Source organism: Ranitomeya variabilis, chromosome 6 (genome assembly GCF_051348905.1).
Source record: "Ranitomeya variabilis isolate aRanVar5 chromosome 6, aRanVar5.hap1, whole genome shotgun sequence".
NCBI lineage: Eukaryota > Metazoa > Chordata > Amphibia > Anura > Dendrobatidae > Ranitomeya > Ranitomeya variabilis.
In genome coordinates, this window is record NC_135237.1 from 181,995,738 (window position 1) to 182,015,793 (window position 20,056).

The 20,056-nt window shown below is 40.6% G+C and overlaps 1 protein-coding gene across 1 annotated transcript in view; it reads left to right on the plus strand.

Annotated features, from left to right (window-relative positions):
- KBTBD2 (kelch repeat and BTB domain containing 2) overlaps nt 1-18,271 on the plus strand; it is a 57,245-nt gene extending 38,974 nt beyond the window's left edge. The window contains exons 2-4 of the mRNA XM_077269298.1: nt 11,232-11,727; nt 14,788-14,953; nt 15,139-18,271. Coding sequence (XP_077125413.1) covers nt 11,558-11,727; nt 14,788-14,953; nt 15,139-16,671 — 1,869 coding nt within the window. The 5' untranslated portion in view covers nt 11,232-11,557 and the 3' untranslated portion in view covers nt 16,672-18,271. The remainder of the gene's footprint in view (nt 1-11,231; nt 11,728-14,787; nt 14,954-15,138) is intronic.
- The last annotated feature ends 1,785 nt before the right edge of the window (nt 18,272-20,056 follow it).

A 20,056-nucleotide genomic window follows, 5' to 3' on the forward strand; every position in this document is an offset into this window, starting at 1 on the left:
TGTTTCCCTGGATGCGTTCCTGATACCCTGGAACCATCAACTAGCGTATGCGTTTCCCCCTATTGCTCTGATTCCAGCGGTGCTGAGGAAGATTCGGGAGGACGGGGCTCACATGATCTTGATTGCCCCTTTTTGGCCGAAAAGGCCTTGGTTTTCCTGGATGATGAGAATGTCCATCTCCGATCCATGGGTTCTGCCGGATCTCCCGAACCTTCTCTCCCAAGGCCCAGTGCATCATCCTCAGGTGGCAAGTTTGCACTTGACAGCTTGGCATTTGAAAGGGAGCTACTAGAAAACGGGGTTTTCTCCGGGGCTAGTTTCTACACTGTTACAAAGTAGGAAGCCCGTTACAACCAGACAGTATGGGAAAGTTTGGAAAAAATTTCTTTCATCTTCAGGCTCCAAAATTGGGGAGGGCGTCCCCCTTAATGCCATTCTGGAGTTTCTGCGGAATGGATTAGAGTTGGGTCTGGCCACAAACACCTTAAAAGTTCATGTAGCGGCCCTAGGAGCTCTGTTCAACTATGATTTAGCAGGAAATCGATGGATATCTAGATTCATCAAAGCAGCCGGTAGATCAAGGCCTCTACCCGTGAAATCTACCCCTCAGTGGGATTTAAATTTAATTCTTAGGGCATTATCTAAACCTCCCTTTGAACCTTTAGCGGATGCTTCAGTCAAAATCTTATCCCTAAAAACTTCCCTGCTAGTTGCACTTACTTCCGCACGTAGGGTCAGTGATATCCAGGCCCTATCCGCCAACCCCCCTTTCACGCAAATCCTGGATGATAGGGTCATCCTAAAAACTGACCCTGCGTATCTCCCAAAAGTGGCATCCCGTTTTCATAGGACACAGGAAATATCTCTGCCCTCCTTCTGTCCTAACCCCAAAAACAAAGAGGAAGAGGCGTTACATACATTAGATGTAAGGAGATGTCTGATACGTTACATAGAAGCCACTAGGGAGAGTAGGGAGGATTCCTCTTTCTTTGTGTGTTTCCAGGGTCCCCGGAAGGGGAAGAAAGCATCTAAAGGCACCCTGGCAAGATGGATTACAGAAGCCATCAGCCTGTCATACTCAGCGAGTGGCGTACCCGTTCCGGGAAATATCAAGGCACACTCAACAAGAGCAGTGGCAACCTCTTGGGCGGAGAAGGCCGGAGCTTCTATTGAGCAGATATGTAAAGCTGCTACCTGGTCTTCACCGTCCACCTTCTATAGGCACTATAGATTGGACCTTACTTCCTCTTCAGACCTTACCTTCGGTAAAAGGGTTCTGGAAGCGGTGGTCCCTCCCTAATGTACAAATCTCTGCAAATCTCTCCGTGGTGCCGTCGTGGGCGTCAGAGAAAAATATAGTTCTTACCGATAACGGTATTTCTCTGAGCCCACGACGGCACCCGTACATTCCCTCCCTTCACTTCCTGGGTGTGCACATTAATATAGTGCCTTATGTTAATAGTATAATAGTCACGCGGTATCTCATGATAAGTATTTAGATATTGTTTAAAGCAAGTCTCTGTTCATAGTCTCCCATCGTTCTCTAGTAAACAACTGATGCAGGAGAGAGGTACCGCCTTTTTATCTGTAGGTTTCCTGTCCTTGGTGGGTGGATCCCCTCTCTCCGTGGTGCCGTCGTGGGCTCAGAGAAATACCGTTATCGGTAAGAACTATGTTTTTTCAGTTGTTTCACACTTTTTTGTTAAGTATATCATTCCACATGTGTTAATTCATAGTTTTGATGCCTTCAGTGTGAATGTACAAATTTCATAGTCATGAAAATACAGAAAAATCTTTAAATGAGAAGTTGTGTTCAAACTTTTGGTCTGTACTGTATATATTTCCCATTCCCCACGACCGAACCATGGAGAAAGGATCTGCCCAAAAGGACAGGAAACCCCACAACTTTAAGAGGCGGAGCCCCCTAGTGGGCTTCAGTGGCTTCCTGTTCCTGATTGCTGTTGCTCCCTACAGCTCTCCGGTCTTGCCGAGGAGTGAAGAATTCTTACTTTGAGACCGAAGTCCCACCATTGCCGACATAGGTTGGTGTCCAACAGGTTCCTGGTGGCGAGCGCAGAATCGGGGACATCTTGCAAGGGAGCACGGCCTGGCTCTGCGCAGTGCATCCCTAGGAGCCGGGCAGTGCAAGTGATGGCAGTTTCGGGGGCACAGCCTGGTATGGCGCGGTGCTTCTCCGAAACGAAGCAGGCGTCCGATGTGAAATCCGGGGGCACGGCCTGTTATGACTTTGTGCATCCCCAGAGCGCATCGAAAGAACTCTAGCAGAAGTATCCCCTTCTCTCATGGAAAATATGAAAACCATGATCTATGTGGAAATTAAGAAATCCTTAAAGGTAATTAAAGCTAGCACCTCATCAAGAGCAATGAGAGTGAACTCTTTCTCAGAGGAAGAAATAAAAGATGGAGGACTAGGTGGTTACTATTCAGATGCCTCATCCTCTTTCGACCACTGCAGAAATCAATCTTGTTTTCCAGTAGATGATACTATCGACCTAGGCAGGCAGTTAGGGCAACGATGAAGGTAGAGGAGATTAGGGATCCAAACTCCATGAAACAACTTTGGGAGATTGGAAGTCAGGAAGCATAAATGTTTCCCTGCCCATAAGAACATAGCTTCACTAATTAGGAAAGAGTGGAAAAAGTCAGACAAGAAAGCTTTTATCCTGACAGAAATAAAAAGGAAGTATCCTTTTGAAACGGGATTTGGAAATCTGGGACAAAGTGCCCAAAATAGTTGTGGCAGTATGTAAGGTGTCCCTCAATACAGTGCTCCCATTCGACGATGCAGGCCTTTTAAAGGATGCATATGATAGAAGGCAGAAAGTTTTCTGAAGAAAGCCTGGGAATCTGGGGCAGCAGCCTTTAAACCAAATATAGCAGCGACATGTACGGCGAGATCTTCGAGTGCATGACTTAGCCATCTTGAGGCTCAAATTATGAACAACTGCAGAGATCAGTTGCCTGCCAGCCTTCCAAATGTAGCAAAGCTAGCAGATTTCCTAGAGGATTCATCAGCTGACTCAGTCCGGTTAACAGGACATAATGTGTCTTCTTGAATTCAGCCAGAAGGACCATTTGGCATAAAAAGTAGACTGGGGACTTCCACTCAAAGTCTAAGCTCTGCAGCATTCCCTTCAAAGGTGAATACCTCTTCTGGTCTTCCTTGGACGAGATCCTGGATAATCCTGTAGATTGAAAGGGTTCCCCTAAACCAGCGCCCCAAATTTCAAAAGACCTTTTTGTGCTTCAAGACAGAACACACAGGGGATAGTTCCAAGGCAAAGAGACCCAAAGAGGAAAGGTTACAGGAAGAAAGGCAAGACCTCTCAAGGGGAACAGCTTTTTTTTTTTTTTTTTTTAAATCCGGATTCCCTAAAAAGCCAGGAAGACAATGATGCCGGAGCCCAGGTAGGTGGAAGACTGAATTAGTTTCTTCCTGCCTGGGAAAGGATTTCCCTAAGCCCATGGATATTAGAAAGTATAGGAGAAAGGTTAAAACTAGAATTCCATACTCTTCCCCAGACAGATATGTAATCATGAAAGGTCAGTACTCAGGGCAAATCAAAGGGTCCTAGAGAGGGAGGTAGTATCACTTATAGAGAAGGGGGTGCGGACTCGCGTACCCTAAGAAGACTAAGGAAAAGAGTTCTACAGTCCCCTCTTTCTAAGGGAAAAAAAAAGACCAGACTTTCAGAACAATTATAAATCTAAAAAGTCTAAATCAGTTTCTGGTTCCCAAACATTTCAAAGTATCTCAGAGTAGCAGTTAACATTCAGGGATGCTTAACACATTTACAATTTCAAGTCCTCCCTATGGCCTATCTATGGCTCCAACGGCTTTCACAAAGGTAGTGGTAGAGATGTCAGCTCATATAAGAGAAAAAAAACATTTTATTCATTCCTTACCTCTAGGCAACTTCTTGATCGTAGAAAAATCGAAAGCAGTTTGTGAACAAATGGTAAAGCAAGTCAAGGAGATACTGTGTTCACTGGGGTGGATAATAAACTTAAAAATCGCAAATAAAACCAGAACAGATGCAAACATTTCTGGGAATTTGGCTAAATGCCAAAAGCCAAAACTTTATTTTCTTCCAGAGGAAAAAATTAAGGTGTGCAGGGTAGTGTTAGAATTAATCATACCCAGTGACCACTCTAAGAGAGGCTATGTCCATCCTGTGGACCCTAGCTTTGTGCATCCCGGCCTTGACTTGGGAGGGAAATTTTGAAAGAAGAAGAAAAAGCCAAAGGAAACCTAGACAAAAGGATTATTTCATCAGATGCAAAAGAATACTTAAAGTGGCGGCAATGCAAAAGAAATCTCTTGGGTGGGGTGGGGGTTTCCATGGGAGGTCCTGAATCACAAAATGATAACCAACTACAAAAACCAAAAACGTGACCATCACCTCCATATAGTATGAGGTGCAAGCTGCAGTGACTGCACAATATACAAAAAGGAGCACAGCAGCACTCTTAGTGCCAAAGTATATTCAAACACTGAATACATGAGATCTAAAATGCATTATTGCTAAATAAAATGTACTTACAGAAATGAAGGTTCTTGGCGCACAAAATGGCCTATTCATGTATATATAATGTCAATATATTAACAGTAAGTAGGCATATACAGTGCTTTGTGAAAAATAACATGGTTCTATGGATAATTGTGCATCCTTTAAATCCATCAGGATCTGGGGAGATCCATGAATGACATTCCATCTGTGATGTTAAAGAGCCAAGCCTACAACCTGCAGTAATCACCAATTGACCAAACCACTGCACGACAAGCTCTATCCTCACCTACTGTATCCTCACCCATCCCTTGTAGATTGTGAGCCCTCGCGGGCAGGGTCCTCTCTCCTCCTGTACCAGTTGTGGCTTGTATTGTTAAAGATTATTGTACCTGTCTTTATTATGTATACCCCTCCTCACATGTAAAGCGCCATGGAATAAATGGCGCTATAATAATAATAACCTGTCACCAGGTCAAAGTGTCCAGTTGTTGTGCTTTTAAGGCTGTGTGCACACGTTGCGGATTTTGATGCGTTTCTGCATCGTTTTTGGACGTGCGGAATTGCATCAAATCCACAATGTAGTACAGTAACAATGATAGTCAATGGGAATTTGAGAATTGCTGTGCACATGTCAATTCTTTGTGCAGAAACGCAGCGTTTCTGCACCCATAGACTATACATTGAGTAAGGCAAATCCGCAAATCAAAAACTGCATGACAATCCACAACAAATCTGCATTAAATCCGCAAGCATTTTGGCCTGCGTTTTCTGCAAAGAGATGCAGATTCTGTGCGGAAAATTCCGCAGGCCAGTCCGCAACATGTGCACATACTCTAATTCTGGCCACGTCCATGATTCTTCCATGAGGGTTTTTATTTATTTATTTTATTTCAGGTGCAATACTGGTTACGTTTCAGTGAGGGTTTTCAGCAGTATCCCACTGGACTATGTCCACGTACATAACCTACAACCGCGGTGTAACCTTCCTAGCTCTTGAAACACGATCATCTGACGATAATCTAGTTCAAATCTGTCAGCATAGTTCTCCCTCCACTTATGTGAGAGTCTTTCACAAGTGTCACCCATCAGACCTTGGTTTTGGGTTGCAGGAAGCTGCCTGTTCATTTTTCCCTCTCCAGCATTCCTGGCAACAAGTTATTATGCAAATAATGTAGGAGAAGAAGTTTTAATCATTGGCTCCTTGTTTATAGATATTGAGAAAGGAAGTCATGTGTTCCCCGAAGCTTTCCGACTAAGCTTTTACTGACCTGTTTCAGGCCAAGCCTTGTCTAGTGTATGACTATAACAGTATTGTCTTTTCTTCCACTCCTAAAGTTTGGTGCTCAAATACACTGTAAGTGTTTACAAGGGCACTGCGTCCAGCCAATCTGCATTTCTTTTCAAAATGTCTACTGGATGATGCTCTACATATCGAAGAATAGTTCACATTTAAACATCTGACGTCATTGATAACCATAAAATCTCTTCATTATTTTATTATTTTATAAAGGAGCATTTCCCAAACCTCATTCCCTTTTAGTGTACAAGATCTTTAGCCTTTGTGAGGAAGATTCACATCCTTTGAGATGCCGTGGGTTTTGAAGCAGTATATTTTGCTGTAATTTTGACATAAAATCTGAAAATATCATAGAACATTACTCATGCCATAGGTGGTGCATATCATCTTGAGGGATGCAAAAATAGTTGAAGGCACTGCCTTAACTCTGTCTACATGTAAACCTGGAGCCAGTCTTGGGTCATGACCTAAACAGTTTTCTAGATGTCCACTCATTGGAGAACACTCTATTTGCAGCAATGCTAGTACTGTATACAGCAGAAATCATGATATTCCATAAATTATAGCCACAGGTATGGCTTTCACAGGACTGTTTGACATGACTGGGTGCTGGGGTCTTCAGCAGACCCCTGGCTGTATCACAACAACCCAACCTCGCCCTCCACCCGACGAAACACATGCTGTGCTATCATAGATTGACAGTGGCATTTAACAGGTGAACACTCAAGGGTGGAGCACCGCAACATGAACAGCCGTTAGAGGCAGATGATGGTTGAATATTACAGCAATCATCTGCCACCAAAGCTGCAAGCTCAGATCCAAAGTCAGGGATATGATATGATATGATATGTCAGTAAGGGGTTACATTGTCTTTTTATTCATGTACAGTAGATGTCAGTAGAAAATATTTTACATGTCCCTTTTTTAAAATATATATAATATACGCAGAGAATTGATTTCCGAGCGAAAATAAATCTGTTAGAATGGCCTAGCCAATAACCTGACCTGAATCTAATAGAACATGTATGGAAGGAGTGAAAGCTCAGAGATCATCAAAGGAGCCCATGGAAGCGTCAGGATTTTGAATACCAAATCACACCTGAGCAATGCATGTGACTAGTTTCTCCATACAGGAGGTGTCTTGAAGCTTTCATAACCAATAAAGGCATTTTCCTTGTGTTATTCCTCATTATTACACATAACATGTGGACAGCTATAGTTTGATTTCTTTGACTTTTTGGTTTGGATAGGTTGTTCCTGACATCTGGTGAGAATTTCTTGTCAATAGCACCTATAGAAATATATTTACTTAGAAAATTGGAGACTTGTACAATACTTACTTCACATGCTGTGTACTGTATGTTTTTGCAAGTGTATATGTGTGTGTATATAAAGAAAGAAAAGAGGGAAAAATCTATATAATATAAATATAATATGATTATAATATACGGTAAATGTGCTCTATATTATAATATATTTCATAACGTATGTATAAGCCCAGATCTAAATCCCATTGAATATTTGTAGAGCGATCTTAAAATTTCTGTTAGGAGAAGGCACTCTTCATATATGAGAGACCTGGAGCAGTTTGAAAAAGAAGTGGTCCAAAATTCCAGTTGAGAGGTGTAAGAAGCTTGTTGTTGGCTATAGGAAGCTATTGCTTGCAGTTATTTATTCCAAAGGGCGTGCAACCAAATATGAAGTTGATGGAATCAACAGTTTTCTCTAGCTCACTTTTGATGATTTTTGCGAACCGATGTCCAATTTGCCTTTTTTTTCATATTTTTTTGTTTGTGTTGATCCAATACACACTAAAGAAATAAACGTGTATAACAAAACATGTGTAATTGCAATAATTTCATGTGAAAAATACTTTATTTTCTGTAACAATTTCAAGGGTGCCAATACTGTAACATATGAGACCTTCCCAGATTTAGCACATGATCTGATTTTAAGTGGGAAACGTTAAAAGAGAAATATAAATATAAATATATTTCTCTTTTAACGTTTCCCACTTAAAATCAGATCATGTGCTAAATCGGGGAATGTCTGTAATTCATTATTTCAATATTTCTAAAGGCTTCCTCTTCCGAGAGTCATGTTACTCAGAGATTATCCCTCATCTTTTAGCAATGGTTCTTTCAGGGTTTGGCAAATCTCTGAAGGGTCTTGTTACAGTCCTTGCGGCATCTGATACCTCGACTGCTGATGACATTCCACACATGTCATATTGTAAATGCTCATGCTGGCAGTATTCAGGGTATCCTACAACATTTTTTATTTTTTTTTTTTTTTTTTTTTGTGTGTACCCCGACCAAATTAATTTCAGACATCTAGTTAACCCTTTCACCAACCAGCCTGTTTTCCCGTTCCTGACGAAGCTAAATATTACATTTCTGACTAGTGTCAATCTTTGGAGCGCTTTACCGATTCCCAGTGATTCTGAGATAGTTTTTTTTTTGTGACACATTGCATTTTATATTAGTGGATGTTATTGTTTGCACTTATTTGTGAAAATTTCAGAAATTTGTCACATTTTGAAAACTTTACAATTTTTCAACTTTAACTGTTATCCCCTTGAACCTCAGAGCTATATCACACAAAGTGAGATAACATTTACCACATCAGACAAAGAGAACAGCACCACTCTATATAAATGCACACCACTAATAATTGATAAAATAGGAAAACTTTTATTGATACACCATTTAAAAACAATTAAAATGGCAAAATGCCATACACCCCACACTGGCCCGCCAAAGAAATGTGTGTTTTTTACACAACTATAGACAGGTACAACTGGCAGACAATAACCATAACCAAACAATCACTGTAATCTGGTATAATGCCGTGTGCCCATGGTCTGGTGAAAACACTGGCGCAAAGAATATATAGACATCCCCTTGAAAACACAAAAAATATATATGTATGTGATATACAATAGACAATGGCACCTAATAGGAAAACACTAATGCCCCTAGTTTAAGAATAAAGTGCAAAATGTGCTAAACCCCAGAACTGGTGGCCAACATTATAGCAGCGATATAATGAATAGAATAGTTCTGAATAGAATATCTTCCTTTGGCGCTTGGTCCCCTGTATTTGGACTTTACGGCACCTGTGGACATATGCCCTTAGTACCTCTACCTGGCTGGACCTATGATCTGGGTTCCCCTTCTTTGTGGTAACTATACCATCCTCAGGATCATTCAGTGGTTTGTTTCTATCACCACTATTCTATTCAACCAAATATTGACCAGTGATGTGCATCACTAATCAGTGCTCAACGACTGCAGAACTGAAGCACGGTTGGGGGGAAATGGACAGGGGAAAAAAGTCTTAAGCCAAAAGCGACCATGGATGCTGATCAGTGATGTGTGTCACAGATCAGTGCTCAGTGGCTGCGGGACACACAGAAGTGGTGGAAAACAAGAAAAAAAAAAACTGCCAAAAATTGAGCAGTACTGATGGTGCTGGGCGGCAGAAGAGGAGTTGGGCAAAGGGGTTGAGAGGGGCTTTGAGGTGGATAAGAAAAAATGCAGGTGACAGGAACAGGTCAGGAAGGTCTTCTTTCATCGTTTGTTCAGGTCTTCAATCCGCAGCAGCAGAAGTGGTGGCACAGATTAAAATCATCTGTGGTACCACAAGGCCCAGCAGGTCTGCAGCAGAATGAATCACTGACCGCTGTGCACATGTTTCCAAGCTGGAATGAGGCGGTGCAGATCGGTCACTGTGAAATCCATCTCTATGCTGTGTGTAGGAAAGATTGTAGCCCATGGTCTTCTCCCCCAGATCCTCTTGGATTGTAAATTGGAGATGGAGCATGCAGAGGGGACAAACCGGTGAAAATGCATGACCCCAGCCATATAATAGCCTGGTAGTATTCCTCCTCTACATATAGAGGACCGCATTTTCTGAAAAGTTACTTGGAAGTACAGTAACCCTTTTCAAAATGCCCCATCTGAAAGGTGCGGTGGTTGATCAGTGACGACTTTTGACGCTTCCTACTCTAGCTATGGATTCATTCACTTCATTTTTTTTTTTCATGTGCAGGAAAAACTGAGTTTCATCGTATTATAAGCATTTGATCTGAATTTGGTCCAAGGTTGATCAGTTTTTCTCGTACGTGGAAAAAAAATAGGTTTCTCTATTCTTTTCTTATCTACCAGTCTGTGAACATTGGAAAGCACTTGCATAGCATCCAAGGGCTGTCCAATTATTTTTATTTATTAATTTCTCATTCTTACAGACTTGCAATGTTAAAATAGAACTCTTGCAACCCGTTAAAAATAGAACACTCGCGAGCAACAAATGGACATCTGAATGAGCCCTAATAGAGAGAGTAGGGAGCCAAACAAGTTTGTGTCATTTATAGAACAACGCTATTAACCCCTTAATGACAGCCAATACGTCTTTTAACTGACCTGAGATATAAGAGAATAGCCTCCCCATACAGGTGACTATCCAGCAGCTGTCGGCTGTACACTATAGCTGACAACTTGCTGCATTAGCCACGAACAGTGTTGGCACCGTCTAAATCTGTTTAACCCCTTAGATGCTGCTGTCAATAGTGACTGCATCATTATAAATGGTTAACAGAGTGTGGGGGTTTCCTCTTTTTCCCAATTGGTGCCCTCAGATCATGATTTTGTGGTCCTGATGTTTCCCATGGCAATTCATGACCAAATAGCGGCCTTAGAGTCTGTCAGCTGTAGTAATCTGTTCAGAAGTTAGAGACATTTAGGTGGTAAAAATACACATTTTCATTTCTGTCATGTCACTTTGCATTAATTCCTGTAAAGCACCTGAAGGATTAATAAACTACCTGACAGCAGTTTTCAATATGTCAGGGGGTGCTGTTTTTAAAATGGTATCACGTTTGGGGGGGGTTTCCCATATATAGGACCCCTAAAGTCACTTTAAACATGGATAAGTTCTTAAACGAAATTTTGTAAATTTCCTTGAAAATATGAAAAATTGATGCTACATTTTTAAAACTCCTAAAATGCTAACAAAATAAAATAACATTTTACAAATGGTGCTGATATAAAGCCGACACGTGGGAAATGTTATTTATTAATGGTTTGCTGTGGTATGACTATCTGGATTAAAGAGATAATCATTCAAATTTAGAAAAGTGCAAATTTTTTAACATTTTTCTAACATTTTTGATACTTTTTATAAATAAACACAAAACATATTGACCTAAATTTACCATTATCATAAACTATAATGTGTCATGAAAAAACAGTCTCAAAATCACTGGGATTTGTTGAAGCGTTGCAGAGTTATTACCACATAAATTGACACTGGTCAGATTTCAAATATTTGGCTCCGTCACTAAGGGGTTAAAACAGAATTGTAATATCTAATATAGTAATCATTTTTGTTTTCTTTTCTAGGTTCCAAGAATGGCAAGATTTAATTTCCATCAAGTCGCTATCATGTGGTTTAATTTCTAAAGACACTTTTGTTTAAAATTGTCACTGGATTTTACATCTGGGTTTGAAAAGATCCTACAACCAATCATGAATTCTGAAATACTTTGGATCAATGTTTTTAAGCAGTGTGCTACATCGCACTGCTGATTCAAGCTGCTAAGAACAATTGATATATTTTTTTAAAAGCTAACACCTCTGCAGTATTGATCATTTTCCTATTGGTATTTCTGATTAAATACAGTCAAATTTTGATTTTGGAGAATTGTAACTATTAATGGAATGCAATCATGTCCACCCAGGACGAAAGGCAGATCAATACTGAATATGCAGTCTCCTTACTGGAACAGCTGAAATTGTTCTATGAACAGCAGCTACTAACGGACATTGTATTAATTGTGGAGGGCACTGAATTTCCATGTCACAAAATGGTTCTAGCTACATGCAGCTCCTATTTCAGGTAATTTATATGCTTTATTTTATTTCCACCTGCTGTTAAGTGAGAAAAAAAGTAATATGGGCAACACTTCTCTTTTTAATGTACCATATATATGCATATATATATGGTACATTAAGGGTATGTGCACATGTTGCGGATTCTCTGCGGTTCCGCAGCGTTTTTTGCAGTGCAGAAACGCTGCAGATCCGCAATTGATTTACAGTACAATGTAAATCAATGAGAAAAAAAAATGCTGTGCACACTTTGCGGAAAATCCGCTGCGGAAACGCTGCGGTTTAAAAGAAGTAGCATGTCACTTCTTTTTTGTGAATCTGCAGCGTTTTTGTACCCATTCCATTATAAAAAAAACGCAGCAAAACCGCACAAAAAAACGCTGCGGAACCGCACAAAAAACCGCAGGTGTGTTTTCTGCCAGGAGAGAGAGAATCCGCCCCAGAAATTCCTAAGCCTAATCCGCAACGTGTGCACATAGCCTTAATATATATCCCTATATATCCCTATCCTGGTATGTATGGCCTCCTCATCCCCGTCTTGGTATGCATGGCCCCCTCATGTCCGTCTTGGTATGCATGGCCCCCTCATGTCCATCTTGGTATGCATGGCTTCCTCATCCCCATGTTGGTATGCATGACCCCCATCAGAAAAACATTAAAAAAACAAACCATTCCCTCCCTCGCAGCATCCTGTTCTGATGCCAGTAGCTGATTTATGCTTGTAAGCAGCACATGGCCTTAACGTCATGTGCTGCTTACAAGCAGAAGACAGCTGCTGGAATTCCCTTAAGTAGCGGGCACACTTCAGAGCCCAACAGCTGCAGGAGGCCGTCTGCTGCGGCTAACAGCATGTCTGCTATTAAAGGGAAATTAATATTCACTGTTCTCCACTCCCATGAGCATGGAGAGCAGTGAATATTAATTTATCTTTAGCAGCGGGCACACGTGATCTCCCGGCCGCCGCAGCAAGCCAGTGATTGAGGTTACTGTGCCCGCTATTAAAGAGAAATGAATATTCACTGTTCTCCACTCCCGTGAGCATGGAGAGCAGTGAATATTCATTCCTCTTTAGCAGTGGGCACAGGTGTTAGCCGTAGCAGCTCGCTTCTTCCTCCTGTGACCCACTTCACCACCGCTGCCGCTTCCCCTCTTTCTTATAGTCCGAAAAATAAATGAATGTGCTGAAAAACTCTGCTTATAACCTAGTATATACAATACTTTTTATTGATCATCTTATTAAGTAATATATAGCATTTTAGGAATTGTATTCTGATTTAAAATAGAAGTGTCCAATTATGCTCCACAGATCTAATAGCAATACATTTATGGTATTGTGGTATCTTGTCTGTAGCTACAGCAGCAATGTGTAGGGTGTATTTTGGTTTTACATTATCAGACTCAGTAATTTGCTTTATTAGGATATCTGCTGTCCTCGAAAAGTGTCTCTCTAATGACAGATCCCCTAGAGCAGTAATGGGTCATGTTTCCAGGCAGGGCTGTGAAGTCTGTAAGCCAAACCTCCGACTCCTTAATTTCCCTGACTCCTACTCTGACTCCCTCATACATGGCTCATGATTAAGCGATACATTTACTGTAGTAAAATTGTACCATTCTTTTATTCACTATTATGATACAATAATCAAGCTATTTAGATGTATTGGAATAGCAGTTCTTAAGGAGTGCAGGGCTGCAGACATTCCTTCCCAGTGCCTTTTTCCTCTGATTTGTAGAGGAGTTTCACTAACTGAGCATGTACATAAATTGTAGAACAGATTCATCTCAACTAAAAGCCTAGATCGTTAGATCAGAAATAGAACAGACCTTTATACAACACTTCATAAGTTTCCCAAATTTTTATGAAAAAATATTCAGCACATCCTGCGTTGTACTGCTGTACCCAATGTGTATTATATGTTTTCGGCATCTTTCCATTTTATACTGACTTCGCCAAAATAGACACCGACTCCACAGCCCTTTTTTCAGGATTTCCAATAATTGTATCACCTACACAGTCAATAATTCCATCACCAGTGCAACAGTAAAGAAATCCTGAAAACATGACCTCTTGGTGGTTCTTGGACTGGAGCTGGGGAGCACTGCCCTAGAGTGTAATTTCAGTTCCATTATGTGTCCTTGTTTCAGCCCATCCTACGTGTAGTAGTTTCATAATGTTTTTGTTTTTTTCTTCCAAACCCTGTTCACTCTGTGTATCCTAGGTTCCCATGTTCCATAGAGGACATATTTTTTTTTTTTTTGTGGATTCGAATATAACCAGTAATGCTAAGTTTACGTTTTTCTTTTTGTTACGCTTAGAGGAACAAACAAACTTGTTCCGTTTTGTCAGTCTTTAGAATGGAAATAAATGTTCTGCATGCATAAATAACCCTGATGTTTATATTTTTCTTAACATTTTCCATATTGCAATCTATATTAAAGCAAAGTAAAACGCAAAACTTGCGGTTTTCAGTCTTCATGAAGTATTATACTCACACTTGCTCTCCTGCACAAAAAAGTCAGCAGTCTTATTGTCATCAGAGACAGGATTACAATGACCGATAAATCACACAGGATCTGCCATTTACTATCTTCCTTCTTTACTATCTTGCTTCTTCCTCTCCAACCACAATGCGAGTTGCGCAGATTAAATAATACTCTGAGGATAGTTCTACGCGATCAAATAGGGTCTTAGTCAGTCTATTGCAACTTATAGCCGGTTGGATTCTGAAGTGAGCAGGAATTATGCAACTAATATTAGGCCAAGGTGTTTTTTTTTCTCTTAGATGCCTATATAAAATATCAAAACTGTTTAAAAAATACATTTTAATACAAAATGTAATTTAAACAATAGAACATTTACTGATAACACGTGCCTTTTATGTGCGGTGATGTATGTCAAAGGTTTATAGATTTTATACCAGACAGAGCGTTCATACCCCCATAGCTATTAAAAATAGTTTTCACATGTTTTTTTCTTATGTATAGTAATGATCATGTTTTTTGTGTTTTTTAAAAGTTCATGATACACCCACTTTTTGCTTTAACATTTCTTTTTTCCTTTTTTTTGCAGGGCAATGTTTATGAGTGGACTGAGTGAAAGTAAGCAAACACATGTACATCTGAGAAATGTGGATGCAGCTTCTTTGCAGATTATTATAACGTATGCATACACGGGTAATTTGGCAATAAATGAAAGCACTGTAGAGCAGCTATACGAGACTGCCTGCTTCTTACAGGTAAGCTTTACCTTTTTTTTTTTTTTTTTGCAAAGGATCTCAATTGTCAAAACTAAAATAAACTGCACTTGATAAAGTACAAGGCCAATTTTTCTAGACCAATTTGATAATGAAGGCCACTTGCATATGGGTATTTTTTTTGTACTTAACACAATTCTGTATGTAACCTGTGCTTTCTGTTACAGGTGGATGATGTATTGCACCTCTGCCGAGAATATTTAATTAAAAAAGTTAATGCCAAAAACTGTGTTCGACTGATGAGTTTTGCTGACCTGTTCAGCTGTGAAGAGTTGAAGCAGAGTGCTAAAAGAATGGTAGAGCACAAGTTTACTAGCGTGTACCACCAGGATGCATTTATGCAGCTATCAAGTGAACTTTTGATAGATCTTGTAAGCAGTGACAATCTAAATGTGGAAAAAGAAGAGACTGTTAGAGAGGCTGCAATGTCATGGCTAGACTACAACACCGTGTCTCGCTCACAGTACTTGTCCACCGTGCTAAGTCACCTACGCATTGATGCTCTTTCAGAGGTTATTCAACGGGAATGGTTCCAAGGTTTACCACCAAATGATAAGTCTGTGGTAGTCCAAGGACTCTATAAATCAATGCCCAGATTCTTTAAACCAAGGCTTGGCATGACAAAAGAGGAGATGATTATAATAATAGAAGCTGCTCTGGAAAACCCTGGTTGTTACTCCATCATCTGTTACAGCCCCCAGGCAGAGAAGGTTTACAAACTTTGCAACCCACCTTCTGAGCTGCTTAAAGCGGGGGCAGTTGTGTCTCCTGATAATGATATTTATATTGCCGGAGGGCAGATGCCCATAAAGAATGCCAAAAGCAATCACAACAAGCCAGGCAAGTTTCAGTCTACCTTCAGGGTAGTGAATAGTTTTTATTGGTTTGATGCCCAACAGAATACTTGGATTCCAAAGACCCCCATGTTGTGCGTTCGTGTAAAGCCTTCTTTAGTATGGTGTGATGGATACATCTATGCAATAGGAGGAGATAGTGTTGGTGGAGAGCTGAACCGAAGGACTGTTGAAAGATATGACTGTGAGAAGGATGAGTGGACATTGGTGAGCCCTCTTCCAAGTGCATTTCAGTGGAGTATTGCTGTAGTGGTCCACGATTGCATTTATGTAATGTCTTATAATCTGACATATTGCTTCATTCCACGGTCTGGTATCTGGGTAGAAATGGCAAAGCGGCAAAGCAGTAGATGTTTTGCATCTGCTGCAGCCTTTGATGGCAAAATCTTCTACCTCGGAGGCCTGCCAACCGACAACAACGCTGGCGTAAGGCTACCATCCAACACAATGGATGGCTTTTCCCCTGCGGTTGAAGTTTACGACGTGCATAAAAATGAATGGTATTTGGCATCCAATATTCCCGCCAAACGATTTGTTGACCCCTGTGTTCGAGCAATGGTCATCTCAAATTCCTTATGTGTCTTTATAAGAGAGTCACACATGAATGAAAAAGCAAAATATTCCATTTATCAATACAACATGGACCTTGACCAGTGGTTTCTGCGTCAGCCGATATCGGAGCGTGTGCTGTGGGATTTGGGCAAGGAGTTTCGATGCACTGTAGGAAAGCTCTACCCATCATGTCTAGAAGTATCTCCATGGAAGCCTCTAACACATGTTTTTTCACAAGATGGTGCCGATGACTATGAACTTGGTGGAAACATGGTTACGTTACCCCCAGTATAGCTATCTTCTAGCAAGAGACTTCGCGTATGCATGGCTCTGTTTCCGCAATGAGAATTCCTAAGAACTACATAAAGTGGGCTTTGGAGAACGAAGTTTGCATTGCTTACTATTCAAATTTTATTTTTATGCCCTACGCAACATTTGTAATCTTTAATGCATTTATATAGGGAGATATGCTTCCAGTATCAGAAATATTTGACCAGCTAATGGGAAAAGAAAACTTTATATATTCCAGCCTTTGCATTCAGTTTACGAAAAGCATTTAAATTGTATCCCTGTGATGATTTTTTTTTTCCTTGCCCCCTTCCTTTTATTGCAAAAAGGTGCAAGTTTTTAGACACAAACTATTAATGGGATTGTAAGTATAGATGCTTTCTGCGAAATATCTTCCATTATCCATATTCCTCTTTAGTTGGCTAGCCAGTTTGTGTGCTAGACTCTACATACAAATGTGGAGAGTGTGAACCCATCTACTATGTATCTATGTCTCTCTCCAAGGTTAAACGTGCTTGCTGAAATAAGACCTTATATGTTCTTGAAACTTCAGGTTTGCCTCCTCAGTACACTTACTACTGTATAAATAGCTTTTCCTTCACATATTTACTCCTAAAAGAAGCCCAACTCTAGTGGCGCGATCTCCTCTCCAGGAAGGACATATCTCAAGGTTTGTAATCTCCCAGTGCTATGTAACAAACTGAAGTGTGTGATGTAAACTAATGACCCAGAGCAAGCTTGACTTGGAAGTAATCGATGAAATATGCAGAGAACCTGCAAACCTTTTATTTTTTACAAAGTGATTTATCACCAAAGTCCCACTTTAACACGTAACCTATATATATATATATATATATATTATATATAAATATATTTTTTTGCTAAATTCAGACTTTCCTGCTGAGGAAATGTAGTGTTTCACTTGGTAACACAGGTCAATACAATGACTGCAGGCTCAGTCAGGCTGTGCAAGGAGCATGTGTTTTTTGTTGTCAATAACCTGTACCTTTCTGTTGTAGAATACAGGTCTTCCAATATGGCCTTGTAACGTTCCTTCTGGCGTCACCAGGCATCCAACCTATTTGCCAGCCCCTCGTCGTACGGGTCCCTGTGGAGCTTTAACCCTTTTACCGCAACTTTGCCGTGAAGGGATTAAACAAATGGCGCTCTCAACCTCTAATAGTGATGGGTGCTCACTCGTTAAAAAACAAACTGCTGCTGTCTTTCTTTCCCTTCCCACATTTGTGCATTTAGTGTTGGATTACCAGCTCTTATATCATTTTTAACTTAACAAGCATTTACTGTAGTGTGATTGTGTATTGGTATACCCTAGATTTTTTTTTTTTTTTATATATATATATATATTTTTTGGGGAAGGGAAACAAACTGTTCAGGAATAACTTACTTGGCACGAGAGAGCAGATGCCCTTGTGCTGCTCTGGCATTACTATCAATCCCAGGAACCACTAGCAGTAGAGGGGCACCGTCGCCAACTCAACATGAGCACAGGTGCTTCATGACAAACCCTACTAGCATGTTCAGCTGCATCATGTTCTGGCACTGTATTTTGAATGACCTTAATTTATTAAAAAATATTAAAATTATAGTTGTGCTGTGATTTATTTAACGAGATTCATTTTATACATTGTAACCCGTTTATCATGATTTAGTACTTTGATCGTGTTTATTTTTAAATCAATGGTTTCCCGATAGTCAAACATAACTTGGTAGGTTATAGTATTGTCAGTTGTATCCTTAAAGGGAACCTGTCACCCCCAAAATGGAAGATGAGCTAAGCCCACCGGCATCAGGGGCTTATCTACAGCACTCTGTAATGCTGTAGATAAGCCCCCGATGTATCCTGAAAGAGGAGAAAAAGAGGTTAGATTATACTCACCCAGGAGCGGTCCCGCTGCGGTCCGGGGCCTCCCATCTTCTTACGATGACACCGGGAAAGGTCAGAGAGGCCCGGCGCCTGCGTACTGCAGTACTTTGCTCTATCCTCAACAGGACAAACAAAGTACGCCTGAGCCGCAGCGTGAAGACAAGAAGAGGACGTCATCCTATGAAGATGGGAGGCGCTGGACCGCGACGCCCATCGCAGCAGGACTGCCCCTGGGTGAGTATAATCTAACCTCTTTTTCTTATCTTTCAGGATACATCTGGGGCTTATCTACAGCATTACAGAATGCTGTAGATAAGCCCCTGATGCTGGTGGGCATAGCTCATCTTCCATTTTGGGGGTGACAGGTTCCCTTTAACTATACTTTTACTGAACAGATGAGTCCCCCGTAGTTAATTACCATTATTATTCAATTTCTGACCATATCGTCCTATGAAATTTGGAGGGTTCTCATAGAGAAATTGAACTGGAGACCGTTCTAAAAGCAATCATGGTTTTTCTCTAATTTTATTCCCACTGCTTCACTGAGTATTCCATCCATCTCTGTGAAGGTTTTTATTTATTTATTTATTTTATTTAAATCTGTCTTACAGTTCCAGAGATATTTGCCTTTTCATTTACTGCTGATTTTTATGAACTGGTCTATAAAAGAGCGTTGGTTACAGGATAATGAGGCAGAGCATCTTAAAGACATGCCTCCAGAGCATCTTAAAGACATGCCTCCGGAACATCCGGTAAGCTTCTACCAATGGTGAAGACTATAAATATTTACTCTCAGTGAAAAGGTCTACAGTCATGGCCAAAAGTATTCACACCCCTGCAATTCTGTCAGATAATACTCAGTTTCTTCCTGAAAATGATTGCAAACAGAAATTCTTTGGTATTATTATCTTCATTTAATTTGTCTTAAATGAAAAAACACAAAAGAGAATGAAGCAAAAAGCAAAACATTGATCATTTCACACACAACTCCAAAAATGGGCCAGACAAAAGTATTGGCACCCTCAGCCTAATACTTGGTTGCACAACCTTTAGCCAAAATAACTGCTACCAACCGCTTCCGGTAACCATCAATGAGTTTCTTACAATGCTCTGCTGGAATTTTAGACCATTCTTCTTTGGCAAACTGCTCCAAGTCCCTGATATTTGAAGGGTGCCTTCTCCAAACTGCCATTTTTAGGTCTCTCCACAGGTGTTCTATGGGATTCAGGTCTGGACTCATTGCTGGCCACCTTAGAAATCTCCAGTGCTTTCTCTCAAACCATTTTCTAGTGCTTTTTGAAGTGTGTTTTGGGTCATTGTCCTGCTGGAAGACCCATGACCTCTGAGGGAGACCCAGCTTTCTCACACTGGGCCCTACATTATGCTGCAAAATTTGTTGGTAGTCTTCAGACTTCATAATGCCATGCACACAGTTAAGCAGTCCAGTGCCAGAGGCAGCAAAGCAACCCCAAAACATCAGGGAACCTCCACCATGTTTGACTGTAG